General features: G+C 42.3%; 1 protein-coding gene across 1 annotated transcript in view; it reads right to left on the bottom strand.

Moving 5' to 3' along the window:
- Positions 1-17,964, bottom strand: part of CSMD1 (CUB and Sushi multiple domains 1) — a 946,348-nt gene extending 928,384 nt beyond the window's left edge. The window contains exon 1 of the mRNA XM_069973446.1: positions 17,915-17,964. Within this exon, the coding sequence (XP_069829547.1) occupies positions 17,915-17,948 (34 nt within the window). The 5' untranslated portion in view covers positions 17,949-17,964. The remainder of the gene's footprint in view (positions 1-17,914) is intronic.
- Between the last annotated feature and the right edge of the window lie 1,008 nt (positions 17,965-18,972).

The raw sequence follows: 18,972 nt of genomic DNA, 5'->3' as shown, positions 1-18,972 counted from the left end.
AAAAAAAAATACATGTGGTATAAGAAGTTAAGGCAGATTTCATTTTATTTACAGAGGGAAAATGATGTATACATTCACAATTATACATTTGTACTTTATATATTATGCTTAGGCTGGGTTCACACTACGTTTTTGCAATCTGTTTTTTTAATCCATTTTTTTTTTTTGGGGGGGGACGGATGCATTTGTGTGCATCTGTTTTGATCCGTTTTTCCATTGACTTCAATTATTAAATAAAAGGATCAAAATTGATCCATTTTTTTTCATGTACACAAAAACGTAGTCGACCTCATTTTTGTGTCCGTTACAAAAAAAAGATCCATTTTGATCCTTTTTTTTTTTTATAATGGAAGTCAATGGAAAAGCGGATCAAAACAGATGCATTTGTGTGCAACCTTTTTGATCCGTTTTTTTCATTGACTTCCATTATATAAAATATATATTTTTTTTTAAATGGATTGCAAAAACATGGGCCCAGTCTTACTTGTGTGTGTGTGTGTGTGTGTGTTCTTTGCAGATCCCAACAGAAAACGAAACCAAATTTGAGTTTGCTACAAGATTCTTCAACCCTATAATATGCTATTTGTTGTTTTTAGCTGATAAAGGGAGCCTGTAGCCATGAAAATCAGCCAATTTAATGAAACTCAAGCACTGATTATGTAAGGCGCACGCTACATTCACTGATCCCAGTAACTTGGTATTACTCAAAAGGAGTTTACAGTGCCCAGTGAGGGAATCTTCACTGGTCCCAGTGACTTCCTATATGCACCCAGTTATTTGGTAAACTAGAGACTTGGATGGCATTTACAACAAACAATCACCCACAATAAGCCCTCCTATCCTATCCTCTCCTCTCTGGCCCTATATCTCTCTGTTAGTCTCTCCCTGCTCTGCTGTAACTGCCTGTTGCCATCCTGCTCTCTCCTCCACACACAGCCGACTGGCCGCCTCTGTTACCGAACCTCCTTATATAGAGGGGGAGGGGCTGACATCACAGAGGGGCCTGCAGCTGATTAGATGGGGATTATGGTTAATTTATGTCTTCTACCCAGTGACGCTCCAGACAGCAAGTGCTGCCGCCTTTTTGTTTTTTCGAAAATTTCCTTAATGAATTCGCTTTGCAGAATTGACGGCCCGATTTGCTGTGAATTTTGATTTGCCGGAATCGCTTTGCTCATCTCTAATATATATTTTTATGGGAAAATTTTCAGTATAATTTGAAATTTATTGATTGAAATCTCCAATCTTTCCTTGCTAAAGAGTCCAGTCCATTGAGTCTCATAAGGATTCAATGACACCATCCACTGGACTCCTTATCACCGAATAAGCAGCGATTTCAATCAACAAGTTACAAGTTATAATGAATCTTTTCCCACAAAGTTATATATTAAAGGGGTTGTCCGGCGAAAAAAATTATTCACAGAATAACACACATTAAAAAGTTATACAACTTTGTAATGTATGTTATGTCTGTGAATGGCCCCCTTCCCCGTGTTTCCCCCCACCCACGCTAGACCCGGAAGTGTGGTGCATTATACTCACCGCATGTCGTGTCGTCCACGGTCTCCGATCGTCAGCAGTGACGTCTTCTTCGTAAGTTCGGCGGATCTTCCCGAGTGCCGGCCGCCCTCTGCAGCGTCATCCGAAGCTCAGCCGCGATTGGCTGAGCATAACTGTGCTCAGCCAATCGCGGCTGAGCAGCTGATGACGTGGCCGCGTCATCAGCCGCTCAGCCGCGATTGGCTGAGCACAGTTATGCTCAGCCAATCGCGGCTGAGCGGCTGATGACGCGGCCACGTCATCAGCTGCTCAGCCGCGATTGGCTGAGCACAGTTATGCTCAGCCAATCGCGGCTGAGCTTCGGATGACGCTGCAGAGGGCGGCCGGCACTCGGGAAGATCCGCTGGCCTCCCGAAGAAGACGTCACTGCTGAGGATCGGAGACCGTGGTCGGCACGTGACAGGTAATGTATAGCGCACCACACTTCCGGGTACACGGGTGGGGGTGGTGGGACACGGGGAAGGGGGCCATTCACAGACATAACATACATTACAAAGTTGTATAACTTTGTAATGTGTGTTATTCTGTGAATAATTTTTTTCGCCGGACAACCCCTTTAATCTGCTCAGCTCTTCCTGCTCAATAACAAGATGGTGATAGATTAGAGAGCAGTGTCTTGGTGACAGGTTCCCTTTAAGCAAAATATATGAAGACAGAGACAAGCAATGTTGTTAAAGTTTAGGTTTTTTGTGCATTAACCCCTTAAGGACCCATGACGTATCTCAGTACAGTGCCAATCCCGGCTAATTAACCAAAACAAACACAACTGACAGCAACATTTAAATAGTCCCTAAGGGGTTAAATAAAATAATAATTCACATAAAAGCAATATATAAAACCAACAAGCGCAGTGAGTAATTTAATAGAAATCTTCCGCCCGTTATTGGACTTACTGTATAACATGTCCAGCATTGTACGTCACACCCCAAAGCCTATGCACGGAATACGAGATTTAAACACAATTAATATTTTATTTTTCCTTTTAGCAAAGCAGAGCTATTTGATACATTTCTATAGTCTACTATGCATTATTCAGGAACCTCCTTGATGACAGGTAGCCGAAATAGGAAATAGGAACACTGATAATTAAAATGAAACATGAGCCCTAATACAAATCTCTTCTTATTTGGTCTGCATGTTTTCACAAATAATATGTAAAGAACAAAATATACCAAAAAAGAAGAAAAACATCTTTAGTCTCTGGATTAGATATTGTAATATTTCCATGAATAATTTAATGCTTGGATGAAGGACAGTAAGCAAGGATGGTATTTCAGATTTCAGCATAATTTAGTGGTCTGCATGTGCAGACTAATAATTCATGTATAAAAGCAGAAAACAATACATCCTCTCTCCCATTAAAGGACAAGGCATCCTTTTCTTTTAAAGAACTTGAATTTGTTAATCATTTAACGTGTGCATTTGCACAGAGATGATTTCACTTTGGGAATGTAATATTTAGCATGTAAACAGTAAGCCAGGGATGAGCAGACACAGAGGGGAAATCATTAAGGTCTGTGCCTGGCGTAGATCACCCAAAAGTCAGAAAATGTTGTGTAATTAGGGTGCGTTCACACGTAAAGGATCCAAAGCAGATCCACAGCATATATCAGTGTAACTCAATGACTAAACACAGCATCAAATCTGCTGCAGATCCTGTATGTGTGAACAGACACTGAAGCCATGTTTACACATCGTATGAGACCGGCCGTTCTGTATCAGTGAAGATCATCCTGGCCAGTACTGCATCTTCACTTCTGTTGAATTGGGATATGAGCGCATCCCAATTCACCATGAAAAACAATGGAGAATGCGGCCGTAGCTGCACTTTCCATTGTGTGACCTGTCACGATTCCGCTGTCCGTCCAAAAAATTGTCTTGTCAACGATGGCGGAATCCACCCGAGCATATAATGGAGCCTATGTGACAGGCAGAAATTCATGTGGGAGAGCGGAGGAGCGAGCGGAGGATTGCACACGGAGTATTCCGCAAGAATTATTCCATGTGCATATACCCTAAGGGGGGAACCTGCTAACTCCACTTTCACAAACCCATACTACTTTAGCCCCCAATGAACACAATTAAAGCAACTTTGGTGGAAATTTTAGCATATGTTCTACTTTTTAAACATTGCCAACTTCAACAAGGAAACTAAGAGTATCCATTCACTGAGGGTAGACAATACAGACATCCTCTCCCCCTTTACAGCAGTTTTGCTGTAAAGCAGAACTGTCCCTATCAGGGGATCCATAATCCCTGACAAGTGGTTGAAAATAAGTGGAGTTTAAAAAAGGAGTTGTTGGTGATTCAGTGGGTTTGGAGTGACTGATATATTGTTGTTTTTGTGCAATTGTGTGGTGTGCATTGCTGCAGTGCATAGATAGCTAGTGCCATAGTTGCTTAGTTAAACAGGTCCAAACAGTTTTTTTTTCTCTGGTCTGCTCTGCACCTGGGGGTGGGGTTAATTGATCTCAGGTGCTTAAATCAAGGCTCAGCACTCACTGTGTGTGCTTGCTCACTGTGCTTGCTGACAAGTGGTTGAAAATAAGTGGAGTTGAAAAAAGGAGTTGAAAGAAGGAGTTACAAGTTCTGGTAAGTGCTAAATCTCTTTCTTTTTCACTGTTTTTGTTGCACTGAGGATGATGGCTAGCGAGATGGAAGGATTCATTCAGTGCGCAGTCTGCTGCATGTACGCACAACTGGAGCAGGTGTTCCAGGGTGAGTACCGCTGTGACAGATGTGAGCATGTTGCCCATCTAGAAGCTCGAGTTAGAGATCTGGAGAAGCATATTGCAACACTGAGGGAACTTGGCCACCTTGAGAGGGAACTTCGGCTCACTGAGCAGGAAGTTAGTGGGTTAGAGATGGAGGGTGGTGATGTAGATCAGGAGGCCCAAGTAAGTAGCTGGGTTAATGTAGTTAGAGGGACCAGTAAGGGATCCAAGAAAAGGAAGGCCACTTCTCCTACTATATGCCCAAGCAAAATTGCCAAGTTAGGTGATGATGCAAGGGCATCCGTGTCAGAAATGGCAGCTCTAGTGGAACCTGTTCTCCCTAACAGCCGGGGGAACAGTCCAACTAGTAGTGGGCGGGATGGTATTGTAGGTAGGCCTAGACAGCTAGTGGTTGTAGGGGATTCTATAATCAGGAAGACGGATAGAATAATTTGTCGCCAAGACCGCCTCAACCGAATGGTTTGCTGTCTCCCTGGTGCCAGGGTTCGGCATGTGGTGGAAAGGGTGGATAAATTACTTGGGGGGGCTGGGGATGACCCAGCTGTCGTGGTCCATGTGGGAACCAATGACAGGATACAAGGTAGGTGGAGGTCTATTAAAAATAATTTTAGAGAACTAGGTGCTAAGTTGAAGGGAAGGACCTCCAAGGTGGTATTCTCTGGAATACTGCCTGTGCCATGCGCATCGCAGGAAAGACAGCGGGAGCTTAGGGAGTTAAATGCATGGCTCAAGTCATGGTGTAGAGGAGAAGGGTTTGGGTTTTTAGAGCACTGGGCTGACTTTTCATTGGGGTACAATCTGTTTTCCGCAGATAATTTGCACCTTAATGGAAGGGGGTCCGCTGTGCTGGGGGAGAGAATCCTAGAAGGGGTGGAGGGGTTTTTAAACTAGGGATGTGGAGGGAGGACAATGAAGTATGTAATGTAGTGGCAGATAGGTTAGAGAGGGGACAGAACAATGAGGAGGGAGGAGAAGGGTCCTGTGGGGGGAGGATAAGAGCAGTGCATAGGGAGATCCATATGTTGCGGATGAACAGTGAGGATGATTGTAGCCACAGCACAGTAATAAATCCCATTTCTTATAATGAAGCGGTTAAACTCGATGGTAATATAAAGTGTATGGTTACTAATGCCAGAAGTCTAGCCAGCAAGATGGGGGAGCTGGAGGCCTTGGTTCTGGAGGAGTCCATTGATGTGGTTGGTGTGACTGAGACATGGCTGGACTCCTCACATGACTGGGCTGTCAATATTCAGGGATTTACGTTGTTCAGAAGGGACCGGGTGGGCAGAAGGGGAGGAGGAGTATGTCTGTATGTCAGAAATGATATTAAAGTGAGTGTAAAAGATGCAATAGTGGGAGATGACTGTGATGATGTGGAAGCATTATGGGTAGAACTACAGAAGGAGGTAAAGAGTGAAAAAATTATTCTTGGTGTAATCTATAGACCCCCCAACATTACTGAGGAGGTAGATGGCCAGTTGAATAGACAAATAGAGCGGGCTGCCCGGGAGGGAACAGTAGTGATAATGGGGGACCTCAACTACCCAGATATAGATTGGGGTCACGGTTCAGCTAAAACCACAAAGGGGAGGGAATTTCTTAACCTCCTGCAGGATAATTTTCTGGGCCAGTTTGTGGAGGAGCCAACTAGAAGTGATGCCTTGTTGGATCTGGTTATTTCTAACAACGCTGAGCTGGTTGGGGATGTCACTGTCCATGAACACCTGGGTAATAGTGACCACAATATAGAGACTTTTAGCTTAAAGTGTAGAAAAGAAAAACATGTTGGGAGGGCAAAAACTCTTAATTTTAAAAGGGCCAATTTTCCTGGGTTAAGGGCAGAACTTCAGGGCATAGACTGGGAGCGGCTGCTGTCACATACGGATACAGCTAATAAATGGGAAATCTTCAAATCCACATTAAATAACTGTACTGCCAAATATATTCCTATGGGTAACAAATATAAACGGTTAAAATCCAATCCCACATGGCTTACAACCGAGGTTAGAAGGGCTATAAATGAGAAAAAAGGGGCATTCAAAAAATATAAATCAGAGGGGTCAGCTGTAGCATTTAAACATTACAAAGAAGTCAACAAAACCTGTAAAAATGTAATAAAAGCAGCAAAAATTCACAATGAAAGGCAGGTAGCTATAGAAAGCAAAAGAAACCCCCCAAAATTCTTCAAATATATTAATGCAAAAAAACCAAGGTCAGAGCATGTAGGACCCCTAAATAATGGCGACGGGGAATTAATAACTGGGGATCAGGAGAAAGCTGAGTTACTTAATGGGTTCTTCAGTTCTGTATATACAAAAGAGGATGGAGCTGTGGTGGGTGGGGCCAGTACTGAGGTGGGTGGGGCCAGTGCTGCTAACACATGTAATGTACTGAACTGGTTTACTATAGATATGGTCCAAGATAAATTAAACAAACTCAATGTAACCAAAGCTCCAGGGCCTGATGGATTGCACCCCAGAGTTCTTAGGGAACTCAGTTCTGTAATTTCACTACCCTTGTATGAAATATTCCGTGATTCTTTGCTTACTGGTATTGTGCCGAGGGACTGGCGTAAGGCAAATGTAATGCCGATCTTCAAAAAGGGCTCTCGAACTTCCCCAGGTAACTATAGACCCGTAAGCTTAACGTCCATTGTGGGGAAACTATTTGAGGGGCTTATAAGGGACTACATCCAGGAATATGTAGTGGCTAATAGTATTATAAGTGATAACCAGCATGGTTTTACTAAGGACAGAAGCTGTCAAACCAACCTAATATGTTTCTATGAAGAGGTAAGTAGAAGCCTGGATGGCGGCGCGGCTGTGGATATAGTGTACCTGGATTTTGCAAAAGCGTTTGACAGTTCCTCATGGACGTCTGATGGGTAAGTTAAAGTCTATTGGTTTGGAAAATTTAATGTGTAACTGGATTGAAAACTGGCTTAATAATCGTACCCAGAGAGTGGTGGTCAATGATTCCTACTCCGAATGGTCCCCGGTAATAAGTGGTGTACCCCAAGGGTCAGTACTGGGCCCTCTTCTGTTTAACTTGTTTATTAATGATATTGAGAATGGAATTAACAGCAATGTTTCTATCTTTGCAGATGACACCAAGCCTTGTAGTACAGTACAGTCTATGGAGGATGTGCAGAGGTTACAGGATGACTTAGACACACTGAGTGTTTGAGCGTCCACTTGGCAAATGAGGTTCAATGTGGATAAATGTAAAGTTATGCACCTGGGTACTAATAACCCACATGCATCATATGTCCTGGGGGGAGTTACTCTGGGAGAGTCACTGATGGAGAAGGATCTGGGTGTACTTGTAGATAATAGACTACAGAACAGTACACAATGTCAGTCAGCTGCTTCTAAGGCCAGTAGGATATTGTCATGCATTAAAACAGGCCTGGACTCTCGGGACAGGGATATAATATTACCGCTTTATAAAGCTTTGGTGCGGCCTCATCTGGAGTATGCTGTCCAGTTTTGGAACCCGATTCATAAAAAGGATGTTCTAGAGCTGGAGAGGGTACAAAGACGGGCAACTAAACTAATAAGGGGAATGGAGCATCTTAGTTATGAGGAGAGATTAAAAGAATTACATTTGTTTAGTCTGGAGAAGAGACGTTTAAGGGGAGATATGATTAACTTATTTAAATATATAAATGGTCCCTACAAGAGATATGGGGAAAAGATGTTCCAGGTAAAACCCCCTCAAAGGACAAGAGGGCACTGCCTCCGCCTGGAGAAAAAAAGGTTCAATCTCTGGAGGCGACAAGCCTTCTTTACCATGAGAACTGTGAATCTGTGGAACAGTCTACCACAGGATCTGGTCACAGCAAAAACAGTAGAGGGCTTCAAAACAGGGCTAGACAGGTTCTTAGACCAAAATAATATAAATGCATATGTATAGAACTTATCACCCCTCCCCCTTCCCTGTATCCATCCCCTCCTTGGTTGAACTTGATGGACATGTGTCTTTTTTCAACCGTATTAACTATGTAACTATGTAAATCCAAGGGTGTACCAAGGCTGAAGGACCGTGATTTCTGCCTCACAAAAGTAAAAACACAATTTGCAACAAAAAACAGATAAATACAATAAACAAAAAGGGTGGGATCTTGTGCTGTGTCCCTGGCCTGGCTACCTGCCCTTTTATACCAAGCTAGCTCACTACCTCCCCCAGGTTTTCCTGCTGCATACTAATGAATCCATTGTTCCTACACAAAGCCCCTACCTGTTCCCCCTCCCCTCCCTCTCCCAATCTTAACTCTTCCCTGTATTCCTTATGCTACCACTATTATCCTAGGACAAACCCCAATAATCCTGTCATGGTCGCAGAGACCCCCTCATGGCTCCTCGCTGGGAGACCCCTTTTATCCCCAACTCATCACACTTCCCCATGGTGCTCTCCAGGTGGCCGGTACATGGCATGGAAAGGGCATGGCTTCATGTAAAGGGGGCAGCTCTGAGTTGGTGTGGATTTCTGAGGCCTTTAAATTTTATCGCTTAAGGCTATGTTCACACTATGCAAGCTATGTAGTAATCACGGCAATTGTAGCACATATGTAGTGCTGCCTTACGTAGTGCTGCCTTCTTTGGAATCCCGGCTGGAGTGTATATACATAGGGGGAGATTTATGAAAGGGTGTAAATATACACCTCGTGAAAACTGCCCACAGCAACCAATCACAGCTCAGCTTTCAGCTATGGTAAAATAAAAGAGGAGCTGTGATTGGATGCTGGGGGCAGTGTACACCAGGTGTATATTTGTGCCCGCATCCGAATACAGGGGCAGTAAAGATCATCTGGTACTGCAGTATCGGCCCGGATGGTCTTTCCTAACATCGGCCGGGTCACGGAATGGTCAGTGTCTTACAAAGTGTGAACATGGCCTAAGGGTAGATTCACACGTAACGAGTTTGCGAGTTTGCAGACGATTTCCCTCTGTGCATATAGCAGCAAATCTGCTGCATTACAATTATAGTCCATAGCACTGTACATTTTGTTTCCATTGACTGTAGTGGCAACTTTCTTTATAAAAAATTAGAGTCAATAACCTTGCATTCTTGCTCCATATTCTCATACCACTGTAAGAATATATTGGCAACTTTCTTTAACTAGCTCTATGCTGGACCAGTAAAAATAATACAGACATTATGCTTACCCACTCCCGTTCCTCCAGTGCACTCCTGTCTGCTTCTCTGGGTACAAACTCACTGACAGCTCACTCAGCCAATCACTGAGCTTCTCCACCACAGCCAGTGATTCCCTGAGCAGACTGTCAGTGAGCCCGGACCCAAAGAAGCAGACAGGAGCATGCCAGAGGAAGCATGGTGTCTTTATTCTTTTACCGGCCTGAAATAGTAGTTATAGGGTTGTTAATAAACTTCTAGGCTATATTCACACAACGTATGAGACCGGCCTTTCCGTGACCCCATAGCTTCCCATAGCACACAGTGAGCTGCTCGCTTCACTGTGTGAACTGACAGAGTTCTCTACGGCCGCAATTCATTGAATTGCGGCCGCAGAAAACGGTCATGTCAGTTAATTGCGGCGCCGCACGGATCCCAGCCAGAGCGTATACGATGTGTATACGCTCCAGCCGGGATCCCATTGAAAATAAGGCATTGTTCCACCCCGCAAAAAGTACGCCCGTTGTAGCCGATTGCAACAATGGCCGTGCTTTTACGTAGTGTGAGCATAGCCCTACAGTGGAATTAAAATATGGTGTGAGGATGTTAGGCTGTAGACTGTAGTAGTATCTCAGTATCTAAGTAAATTTTCTGCGATATGTGCAGCATGAAATTTTCTGCGAACATGTTACATATGAACATACCCCAAGGGGAAACTGTCAGCTTGAAACATGTCACAAACTGTCTACATGGCTTCATGGTAATAACACAATACATATCTATTATATTATAGTAGTTGTTTGAGGCTGCAACCACCTCTTGTACTGTATGTACTTTAATGCCCTGGTCGTACCTCTATAACATGAAGAGTGCTGGTGAAGGTGATAGCTGGAGATGTGATGTTTGCAGTGACCTTGTGCATGTGTTAGCATTCTCCCTCCCACCAGAGAGTTCTCCAAGAATGGACTTCCCCCATCATCACACCTCTGGTTATTTTTAAGTGCCACTGCACATACACACCAAAGGGACACAAACTGATTGTCCCCGGATGGAGGTCTGCCAGGTGCCATTGGGTAGTTGTGAGTAGCCAGGTCTTGGCCAATATTACATATTTGGGCCATATTGGCAATATCATACTCGAAACCATAGTAATATTTTTTCAGCACATTTATTATCATTTTGTGTAACTAATTAAGAAACTATGGCAGGCTATGTTGGGCTATGACATAATTACATTACCTTGTGTCTATACCTTGCTGGTTATCCAGTAGCCTCAGTAATTAGCTCTTCCCTGAGGACATCACATTATCGTGACAGAAACACGTTGGGAGGAATAGTTTGAAGATGTTGATACGCTAATGACATCCCCTAAATATTGCTCATTTGAGTAACACTAGCACTATTGCGTTTAATACAACCTACTGTGGTATGTTAGGTTGTTGTATCTCATACTTTTTTTAGATTTATAGGTCTAGCAGGTTTACCTATATGGTTGAAGGGTTCACAATACTTGGTGAATTTTATTAGGTAACCATTAAACATGAGGTTTTATGTCTATCCCACTTTTTTGTACTACTTGATAGACTGGGTATCAGATTGGTCCAATGCACTAACTGAATTACTGCATTCCTCTATACTCCCACTTGGAGATACCTGAGAGAAGATTCAAGCTGTGTGTGAACAGTATATCAATGCATGTGCCATTGAGTTGCAACACTTGGGCTGGCCAAGTATGTAATGCCCCAATGATGACACGTACATTGGGTTTTTTCGCGATTACTCATGTTTAATAAAGTATATTACGAGGTGAGAGAACACTGCTTTAAGATGGAATTAATACAAAATAAATAAATAATTACATTGTGGACGTGTGAATAGTGAATTTCGGAACACCTGCTTTTTTTCCATCCTTCTACAGTAGCTGTATTATTACGTTTGCTTGAAAGTTTGATATGAACTCGTGAGACTCATACAGCAAAATTATTTTAATGAACCGGGAATCAATTCTGCCTGAAGTCATAACAAAGCTGCAACTATAATACAATAATTTTCCATAAACAGCTAAACATTTTTAATATCACCAGAATAGAATAAACTGAAAATATTATCAGACATTAGTTTAATAATAGATGAAGTTACTCCACACAGTCACATAATACAAGTTAGGACTATGGCATTGCCACAGACCCTGTTTGCATTTTTCTTAGTAACTATTTCAATGCACAATGTACTGTATATGTCAGACATCCCATCTTACATTATCTATGGGCAACATATAACAGAGTAGGAGACACTGAGCCCAGGATATATATATATATATATATATATATATATATATATATATATATATATATATTTTTTTTTTTTTTTTTTTAAAGATTTGATTAAGTATTTATATGGGGAAAAAAAAGTTCAATACTGTTAGGACTCATAGTAATGTCCTGCTATCCCTGATTCATAGCTTTTCCTATATGAGTTTACATACCAGGGGAATAACTAGAAAAGACTGGGCCGCCATAGAAAACTTCTCATTGCCCCCCCCCCCAACTACACATACAAATTGTATAGGCACAATACATACAGTATATTCACAAATGCATATATATACACAGATAGGCACACTACATACACACATGCACATATTCATACTCAAATAGGCACTCTATATGCAGTAGATACGCAAATGCATATATTCATACACACAGATAGGCACACTACGTATGTTTGTCTTGTATTTTGACTGTGTGCAGTTGGGTGTAGGAAGAGAATGTCGACCAGTTGCCCCCAATCCCCTATAGTCAGATGGGCAAGTAGGTAGGGAAAGCTGGGAGGGAGTAGTACTAGGGCTCTCTGTCATGTCTATCTTACCTAGTCACCCTTGATGAAAGAGTTATATAGGTGTTATTTGTAAACTGTATTACCAATTTTGCATGTAGCATTTCCACCACAGCCGAGTGTCAGGAATCTGCAGTGCCTGGTGTGAACTGGGCCTGTTGTTTACGGCAATGCAGAAGCTAAGCTGAGAATCTTTTGGACTTGATTATGCCCCTGTCTTGTCTCTGTGATTGACGGGTTTCTCTGCCTGTCTGTAACCTGGTTGATCAGAGCGCCAGTCCAATGGGGATCCGGACCGGGCTCTTGGTCAGCATAAAACAAAGCTGAGGCAGAGTCTAAGCGCTGGCTATTAGGTTAACTCCCTGGTGTCAGATTCCCTGACTTCTCCTGCGATCCCTGTTCCTAATCCCTCTGTTTTACTCGACTCGTCATCTGACCTCTTGCCTGACTTTTTCACTATCCGATTGTTTACTGATTCTGTACTGTACTGCCTGTTTGGATTTGACCCGGCCTGTTTGACTATTCTTTTGTGTTTGTTTGTCCGTCTTGTTCTGTGTGCACGTATTTAGCGTAGGGAACGTCTACGTGGTTGACCACGGCCGCCTAGGGCCGATTGAGGCAAGTAGGCAGGGACAGTGGGTGGGTTCAGACCTAAGGCCCACTGTCTTGTCGTATGTGTACCTCCCTGTCCTGACACCGAGACTAAGGAAATAAAGAAGTCCGGCCATTTTTAAAATCTGCCAGCCAACAGGGGCAGGGGAGAATTTCATAACCAGTAGGCACTTACCTCTCCCCCTGACCGTGTTGAGCGGGGTAACCACTTTTGGGAACCCCGCTGGAAGGTATTCTCCCCTGAGTTGTGATGATGTCTGGGGAAATGCTTTTCCCAGCTGATGGACTGTCCGCTCAGCAAATCAGTGCCTGGAGCGGCTACCCGTCCCAGTCACTGACTGGCCAGTCCATCAGCCGGGCCGTGATGGGTACTCCCCAAAGTTTCCTCTTTGTTTTGAACTGTGCTCCAACATCAAAGTCTCATCTATAGATATTCCCCATGTTTAGAAAGTCTTACGTCAAGAATAGGCTACTTTTTCATGCTAAGATGTACTGTAAGTGGCTGTCTATGGCAAAATCATAATGAGGGGTGATACTTAGCTTTGCTTGTATATATGGCATAAGGTACATTTTATTGAATGAGTAGCAGAAACTCTGGTATGATAGTCATATATATATCCCTTAAAAAAACCTTTAAATCTTTATATATTATGTTTGATTAGACAGATTTTTTCCCCTTATTTTACTATGTCTATGTCTCTTAATAGCAAGAGGTAAAAATATGTTATTACGTTGAACAAAAGCCTACTTGATCTAATTTCCATGATGACAATTATGTGCTGCTCAGTGTTATTGTTTTGAAGCACTGAAAGCAGCAATTCTATTCCTAGGTATGTCTCTAAACATCAATACCAAGTGAAATATGGAATTACATTATTAAAGGTGACAGATTAAAGTTAGAAGCAGCTTGAGTTTTCTTTCATCTTGCAGTTTATTAGGCAGTGCAAGCTTCAGAAGTAATCAGGATTCCAAACTATAAAACACTGGCTAGAGGAAGATTTATGGGATAAAATAGACTGTACAGTAATGGAACGTCAGATCTCAGTCAATGGACATAATTATACAGAATGTTGACTTCTGCATGTGGGGTAAAAAATGGATGCTAATAACCTGTTTGTTACCTGTTAAAGATTAAAAAAAAAATCTTTATGTAGTGTCAGGAATGTGTAGTACCTGGTGTGAACTGGGCCTGGTGTTTGTTTTTGTGTGCCACACCCGACTGCTTCTCAGCTTCCGTCAATGCATAAGTTAAGCTGAGAAGCTGCTGGACTTGATAATGCACCTGTGTTGTCTGTGTGATTGATGGGTCTCTATGCCTGTCTGCTACCTGGAAGATCAGAGGGCTGGTCCAATGGGGATCCGGACCGGGCTCTTGGTCAGCATAAAACTAAGCTGAGGCAGAGTTCCAGCGCTGGCTATTAGGTTAACTTCCTGGTCCCAGCTTCACCTGTCTACTCCTGTGTACCCTTTTCCTATCCCTCTGTTTTGCTCGACTTGTTACCTGACCTCCGGCCTATCTGACTATCCGTTTGCTTGCTTATTTTGTACTCGCTGTTTGTTTGGATTTGACCCGGCCTGTTTGACTATTCTTTTGTGTTTGTTTGTCTGTCTTGTTCCGTGTGCATGTATTTAGCGCAGGGAACATCAACGTGGTTATCCACTGCTGCCTAGGGCGGCTGAGGCAAGTAGGCAGGGACAGTGAGTGGGTTTAGACCTAGGGCCCACTGTCTTATTGTGTCTGTACCTCCCTGTCCTGACATGTAGATAACCTGTGTGATAGTTTGGATTAATCAGCTTTATATGCAGGCAAAATCCATAGCTTGTTATGGACTCATCACAGGAAATGAATTGTAACCCGGAGAAGTCCAGCAGATTATAAGATCTGGCAGCCGACAGGAGCAGGATGAAAATTGATTACAAGTACTGACTTACCTTTCCCTGTGCCTGTGGTGAGTGGTGGGACTGGCCTCGGGACGCCCGCCAGAAGGCATTTTTTCCATGAGTTGTGATGACGTCACAACTTGGGGGGAAAGCCCCGTACTGGCTGATGGTCTCGCCCCTCGTGTCCCGCCCCAGGCACTGACTGGCAGAGCATCCAGTTCATCATACTGATTATGACGTGTCAGCTCCAGAGATCCTGGAGCCTGGGGGGGGGGGGTTCCTGTGACGGGCCCTGCCGCTCATCGCGGGCACAAAGAGAGGTACTGCAAGTCTGTACTTGTAATGGATTTTCTCTGCCCCTGTCAGCTACAGGATTTTATAATCTCCCGGATTTCTCATTTAAAAAAAAAAAAAAAACTAAAACTGCAAAAGTTTTAGTTAGAGAGTAAGAAAAAAATCATGAGACCCTATATAAGATTAAGAAAAAAAACTTAAAAATGAGCATTGCAGCTTCGGTTGTCCCCTCAAAAAACAAACAAACATAAAATAGATTTACAAACATACTTATACGTATCTCAAATTAGTTAAAGGGTCACTGTGGTGATGTGCCTTCACACGACCTCAACAGTTTGGTGCAGAAAGCTCTCCGTTTTTTAAAAGAAAAAATGAAATCCATCATTTCGTTGTTGGGCTGTCCGTCAATGCAGTGATGGCTGCTGGTACATTATTCTAGTTTAGGTGACTAATTGGCCTCTTTAATTGAAAAGTCAATTTAATTCCCAAGTAAAAACGGTGAAATATGGTGAAAACAACTAAAAAAAGTTAGCTGTTTGCAAAAGATGTCCGAATTGTAATCATTATTTTGTGAGTGATCATTATTTTGAGGTCCGCACAGACATCTGTCATTTTATACACTGAGCACATTGGACGTCCATCATACCATTTTAAATGGAAAAAAAACTGAACGTAGCATGAGCATAGCCTTAAAGTGTACATGTCGCTATAACTTTCAAATAGTAAATCAACAGTAGATGTGAAATAAAGCAAGTTTTCAATATACATTCATTATTTTTGTTCTTGTTATCATGCTGTAAAACAAAGCTGTACTTACCAGATATCCAGGTCCAGTTTCGTGAAGGCAGCTATATAACAGCTACTGTTTACTTACTGTATTCAGGTCCAGTCTTGTGAAGGCAGCTATATAACAGCTATACTTACTGTATCCAGGTCCAGTCTCCTAAAGGCAGATGTGTCTGTCAATCACATGACTGCCTTCTGTCTGTGAGCACTCAGGTTGTCTGGGATACACAGGGCTTCCTGTTTTCTGACTCTTAACTGTTTTTTGATTAAAAAAAAAAAGAGGCAGAAAACAGCAAGTGCTGTGTTTTCCATGATAACTAAAAAAAAAATAAATGCAAATTGCAAACTTGCTTTATATCACATCTACTGTTGATTTATATTTTGAAAGTTAAAACGACAGTGACACTTTAAGCTTGGGTATCGGGCTTCTAAAGCAATGCCCTGGCGAGTTCCATGCATGGACCCTATTGATTAAAATAGGGTAGGATGGTTGCTTTGACAGCCCGATCGCCTATCATGAGCTGCTCTGAACCGTAGAACACATGGAGACTTATCCCATCAGTGATCCTTTAATATAATCTACTTAAGAAAATATGCAAACACTGTATAGTTCTACCTGTTCAATGTTTACCATGCGGCAGGGACTTTAGACTAATGTGCTGCGCTGTATACAGTGTTAAGATTTTCTAAGTATATTACACATTCCCTTAAGCTACATTTTAACACCTAGCTAACATCTATCTTCATGGGAAGCTGGCTTTTCCGAACAATACTAATAATAGGCTTTAGAACCATACAAAGATATTCACAACACTCACTTTAATAGTTGAAAAGCGGACTGTTGTCTATAGAAGGTGGATGGAAAAGAAGTCATTTCATGGGGTTTGGACGACTCCCACGCAAGAAAATGTATAATGATTCCTTAGAACTTTACCGAGGACAAGGTCAACTCCAAGACGAGAGTTCCGTTTTATTTCAGAAGTAATATACAATACCCTGTAACCTAATACATTTAATGTAAAACAACAACATTCCTATTTAAAATAAATAAGCAAAATGGAACCTTAAGGGCCAGTTCACACTGAGTAAACACGGCGCAATTCCACGGCGGAGCTCTTCGCCGCGGAATCCCACCGTGCTCAGTGTCCTGCTTTGAGTGTTGGGAGAGCGAGCGCTCGTTCGCTTCCTCTCCGCTCAAAGAATAAACATGTCAGTCCTTTAAGCGGAGAGCGGCGGCAGCGGATGAGCGTGCGGCCTCTCATTCACTTTCAACAGCCCACTGAGCGCGGCACGGAATTCCGACGATCTTTCTCAGTGTGAACTAGTCCTTAGGCTGGGTTCACACTGAGAAATTCTTGAGGAATTGTAGAGGAAAGTTTTCTGCTTAAAATTCCCTGCTTATTTAGCTCTGGCAGAATAAGAGCAGATTCCTCTTCAATTCCTCACCTATTCCTCAGTGTGAACCCAGCCTAAGGGAGTGTTCCGTCAATATATATATATATATATTTTTTTTTTTTTTTTTCAAATCAACTGATTTATATAGATTTGTAATTTAGAAATCTCCAGTCTTCCCATACTTATCAGCTGCTCTATTTTCTGCAGGAAGTGATGTATTCTTTTCCGTCTGAAACAGTGCTCTCTGCTGCCACTTCTGTCAGAGACAAGAACTGTCCAGAGCAGGAGAGGTTTTCTATGGGAATTTGCTCCTGCTCTGGACAGTTCCTGATATGGACAGAGGTGGCAGCAGAGAGCACTGTGTCAGACTGGAGAGAATACATCACTTCTCTGGGTCCACTTAATTTATAATTTTTCACACGGAACCTACGCCAGCTCTGAGTGCGTGCGGGCGGGATTTATGTAAAGGCAGTGCGCCTCTACATACATCAGTGAAGTGTCAGCGCTGCAGGGACATTTTTAAGCCGGACTTAATAAATGTCCCCCCATGTGTCTCTCTGTGTTTGCTAGCACTCTTCCTATGTTATATGATGGTGTATATGCAAGTCCAAAACGTTCCTGTTTGTATCCACACAGTGATGGTCGGCGTTTAAAAATAATGCAGTACAGGTGTCACTTACCCAGCGTTGTGGTTTGTCTTAATGTTCTCCACATTGGGTGAAATCACCTCCTGAATATACGCGTAGTATTCGGCTGTCTGAGTCCTCAGAATATAGTATATATGGGGGGTCGCGTTCCAGACGGTAATTTCCATAGTCTTCAATAGACATTGTTGAAGACTCAAAATAATGGCAGTTATTTTGACTATCAAATAATGGATGTTATTTTACTAAAAGACAGTGTGTGAACATGGCGCAAGAGAGATATAGACTCACATACCCCCCCATGAGCTGCTTAGTTGCCCTTGGTAATGGCCCACCAGGAATCCACTTGCTCATGCTTAGTTCAGTCCCAGTCACATGATCTGTCTACATATTTCTGGCAGTTGGTTATCACTTCACAGCAAGGGGATTGCGGGAAAGCTGTTATATAGGCTATGAGGGAGACTTATCAAACTGGTGTAAAGTAGAATTGGCTCAGTTGCCCCTAGCAACCAATCAGATTCCACCTCACAGACTCTTTGGAAAATGAAAGGTGGAAGCTGATTGGTTGCTAGGGGCAACTGAGCCAGTTTCACTTTACACCATGTTTGATAACTCTCCCCCATATATCTATATCAGACACATCTAATTTTACCTTCTTTGCTTTGTGACACCACCCCTTTAAGATCCCTTTAAATGGTCAACTATCTGCAGGGAGGAATGTTTAATGACAATAACTATCAGCCAACAAATTAGGATTCTCTTGTTTTGTTTGCTAGATGATCACATTTTATTTCTTGCAGTCATTTCAATAGTTTTTACTAAAAACTAGATAGGTAGATAGATAGATAGATAATAGATAGGAGATAGATAGATAGGAGATAGATAGATAGATAGATAGATAGATAGATAGATAGATAGATAGATAGATAGATAGATATTCAGAAAGATAGATAGATAGATAGATAGATAGATAGATAGATAGATAGATAATAGATAGATAGATAGATAGATAGATAGATAGATAGATAGATAATAGATAGGAGATAGATAGATAGGAGATAGATAGATAGATAGGAGATAGATAGATAGATAGA

The sequence above is a fragment of the Dendropsophus ebraccatus genome, chromosome 6 (assembly GCF_027789765.1).
Source record: "Dendropsophus ebraccatus isolate aDenEbr1 chromosome 6, aDenEbr1.pat, whole genome shotgun sequence".
Taxonomy (NCBI): Eukaryota; Metazoa; Chordata; class Amphibia; order Anura; family Hylidae; genus Dendropsophus; species Dendropsophus ebraccatus.
This window is presented reverse-complemented; position numbering and strand designations above follow the sequence as displayed.